The sequence below is a fragment of the Etheostoma spectabile genome, chromosome 8, assembly GCF_008692095.1.
Source record: "Etheostoma spectabile isolate EspeVRDwgs_2016 chromosome 8, UIUC_Espe_1.0, whole genome shotgun sequence".
In the NCBI taxonomy this organism is placed as follows: Eukaryota; Metazoa; Chordata; class Actinopteri; order Perciformes; family Percidae; genus Etheostoma; species Etheostoma spectabile.
The window spans coordinates 17297484-17300030 of NC_045740.1; the positions used below are offsets into that span (position 1 = coordinate 17297484).

General features: G+C 47.6%; 1 protein-coding gene across 1 annotated transcript in view; it reads right to left on the reverse strand.

Moving 5' to 3' along the window:
- LOC116693722 (G2 and S phase-expressed protein 1-like) overlaps positions 1 to 2547 on the reverse strand; it is an 8081-nt gene that overhangs the window by 154 nt on the left and 5380 nt on the right. The window contains 5 exon segments of the mRNA XM_032522927.1: positions 148 to 264; positions 548 to 776; positions 899 to 1105; positions 1956 to 2010; positions 2241 to 2547. The exon segment at positions 2241 to 2547 is cut by the window's right edge and continues 9 nt beyond it. Coding sequence (XP_032378818.1) covers positions 148 to 264; positions 548 to 776; positions 899 to 1105; positions 1956 to 2010; positions 2241 to 2547 — 915 coding nt within the window.

Sequence of the window (2547 nt, forward strand, 5' to 3'; positions counted from 1 at the left end):
TCCAACATGTTACAAGAAAATAATAATTTGTACCTGGTATGTTTTTTTTCACAACATACTGTAGTTACATTAACCGAAAAGTACATTTGCTTTTTCTCCCTGACGAATGTTTCTTCATTTGTGGATATAAAGTGAGGTGCCGCTTACTTGAGTTGAGGTGCAGTTCTTGCTGTTGGTCCGGATCAGGTCGGGGGTGTTGGTCAGGTCGATGAGCAGTTTCTCTTGAGGCTGCAGAGTCGGAGCTGGAAGATCCAACAGGAGAACCTGGAGAAGACCAAGTCGATGAACTGTGATAATGATCTACATTATCAGATAGTGGAGCTGCATGTGGGCTTTCATTTAAATTATTGCTGACTATTTCACTTCTGATTAATCATCTGAGTCATTTGCTTATGCATCAAACGGCCCTTTTGCCACTAGCTCCCTTTCTGATCTGCTAATTTGTAGGTGTGGGTGTGTGTGTGTGTGTGTGTGTGTGTGTGTGTGTGTGTGTGTGTGTGTGTGTGTGTGTGTGTGTGTTTTGTGTGTGTGTGTGTGTGTGTGTAACCTCTGGTGTGTTGCTGTTGCTCTCCCCTGTAGATTCCAGTTCGATAAGGTTCTTGCCGGGCTCTGATACGACCGGACTCGGTGATCCAAGATCTGTGCTCTCTGATTGGTTGGTCTGTGGAGGGCTGGAGGGCGGAGCAGCAGGGGGCTCCTCCTCCTCCAGACTGAAGGACTGGATGTCAGGGGCATCAACAGGCTCTGCCTCCTTCGGCGAGTCTGCAGACGGAGGGCTACACAGAAACAACAACACACCAAGTAAGACCTCTAAATGGGTTGTCATGGTGATCTGCAGCAGCCCCTCAGAGGTCAGGCTGGCTATCTTATTGGTTGACAGCGGTTGAAAGCCGTTCACCTGCAGCTTCTCTCTCTCCTGGCCGAGGCGGGGGCCGGATCCGAGTCTGAGGTGAACGGCGGTCTGGTGGGCGTGGCGATGGGCAAAGCAGACATCCTGCGTTTAACCGGGGTGGGGAGGGCGGAGGGGCGCCACGCCTTCCCCTGCAGGGACCTGCAGCTGCCGGCAGAAGGCGTCAGAGGACCGACAGAGGGCTTCTGAAGAAGACTACAGGAGAGAGGAGGTGTTAATTGATGACATTAGGGCTGTAACAATGCACCAAACCCACAATTCGGTTTGTTTCATGATTTTTGACCCACGATTCGATACAAACCTCGATTCGATTGGAGGAGTAACTCTCAGTAAACATAATGCAAGTCTTTTCTGCCACATTACATTGTTTTGCCATTGATTACATCCCACTTAACACTCAGAGACCTTATTTATTGATATTAAATGATTTCAATATTGATTGGTCCAACACCAAAGATTCTTTTGTAACTTGGAATAATGTTTTGCAAAATCGTGTCAGTGGTTCATTAACTCGTTCGAATGAGAATAATGGTAATGTAACAGTGATGGACAATTCCACTCCCAACCTGTAGGGGGACCGAAGAGATAAAGTGCTTTGGTGCCTATTGTAAAGAAGCTGGTTGACGAGTAGCTAATGCTAGGTCAATAACGTTAACTATTTCTTGGTGGGTAACATAGGATTACAAAATTGTTGAACATTCTCAGTTATTTTTAGTACGATTGTTTTGACCACAGTTGATAACGCTGGGCTAATCCACAAATCCATCAGTAATGTTAACTGTATAGATGGACAACTAATCTAATGGTAATTTAGCACAGCTAGCACACCCCTGTCTGTCTGCCTTAAGTCGAGATGATCTCCCACTGTGCATGCGGGGAGACACATACGCAGAGGTTCCCCGATTTATAGTTAGATGACAACTGTGAAGCTGAAGAGTCCAGAACAGATCCAGCATGTTCAGCAAATCTGAGGCATTTCCATACACATGAATGATGTTACCCTAAAGCTAACTACATGTTGATGGTCTAATGGGAAGTCACCTACCTGTCCATGCTGCTCGCTGAAATCAGCTTCTTTGGCTTCAACATCTTTGAGATGTCTGGAGGTGAAACAGAGAGACAGACAGCTAGAAACGGTTGCCTTAGTTACCACAGAAGCACAGTCAAGGATGTGTGCAGTGTGAATTTTAAGACATTCCCTTTACAACATCCAGAAGGAAGGAGGGAATTGAAATGTACTGTGTAAATGTACATTGTTGTAACAAATCAATGTAATATGTGATGAATTAATAAACCGACATTAAGCTCTGACATCATCAGTGTCACTTACCATCATCTTGGCGGACTCCTCTGACTCCTCCGCTGGGTGTTGGTAGGACCAGGGCCTCGGGTTTGGATTTGATCAAGCCGCTCTGCAGCTGGGCTGAAGCGGAGGTGGGCACAGAGGCTGTCATCTCTGAAATCCTCTTGCCAGGCGTGTGCTTGAGGGGCGTGGCCTCAGCTCTCTTCAGCGGCGTGGACTTCGTGGCTTTGACACGCTCCAACTCGGACAGCTTCCTGGCCTGAACGGACATCGAGCGGCGGCCAGCAGAGAAGGGTGCCGTCTCTGCGGCAGCGTAGACGGAGGAGCGACGTGG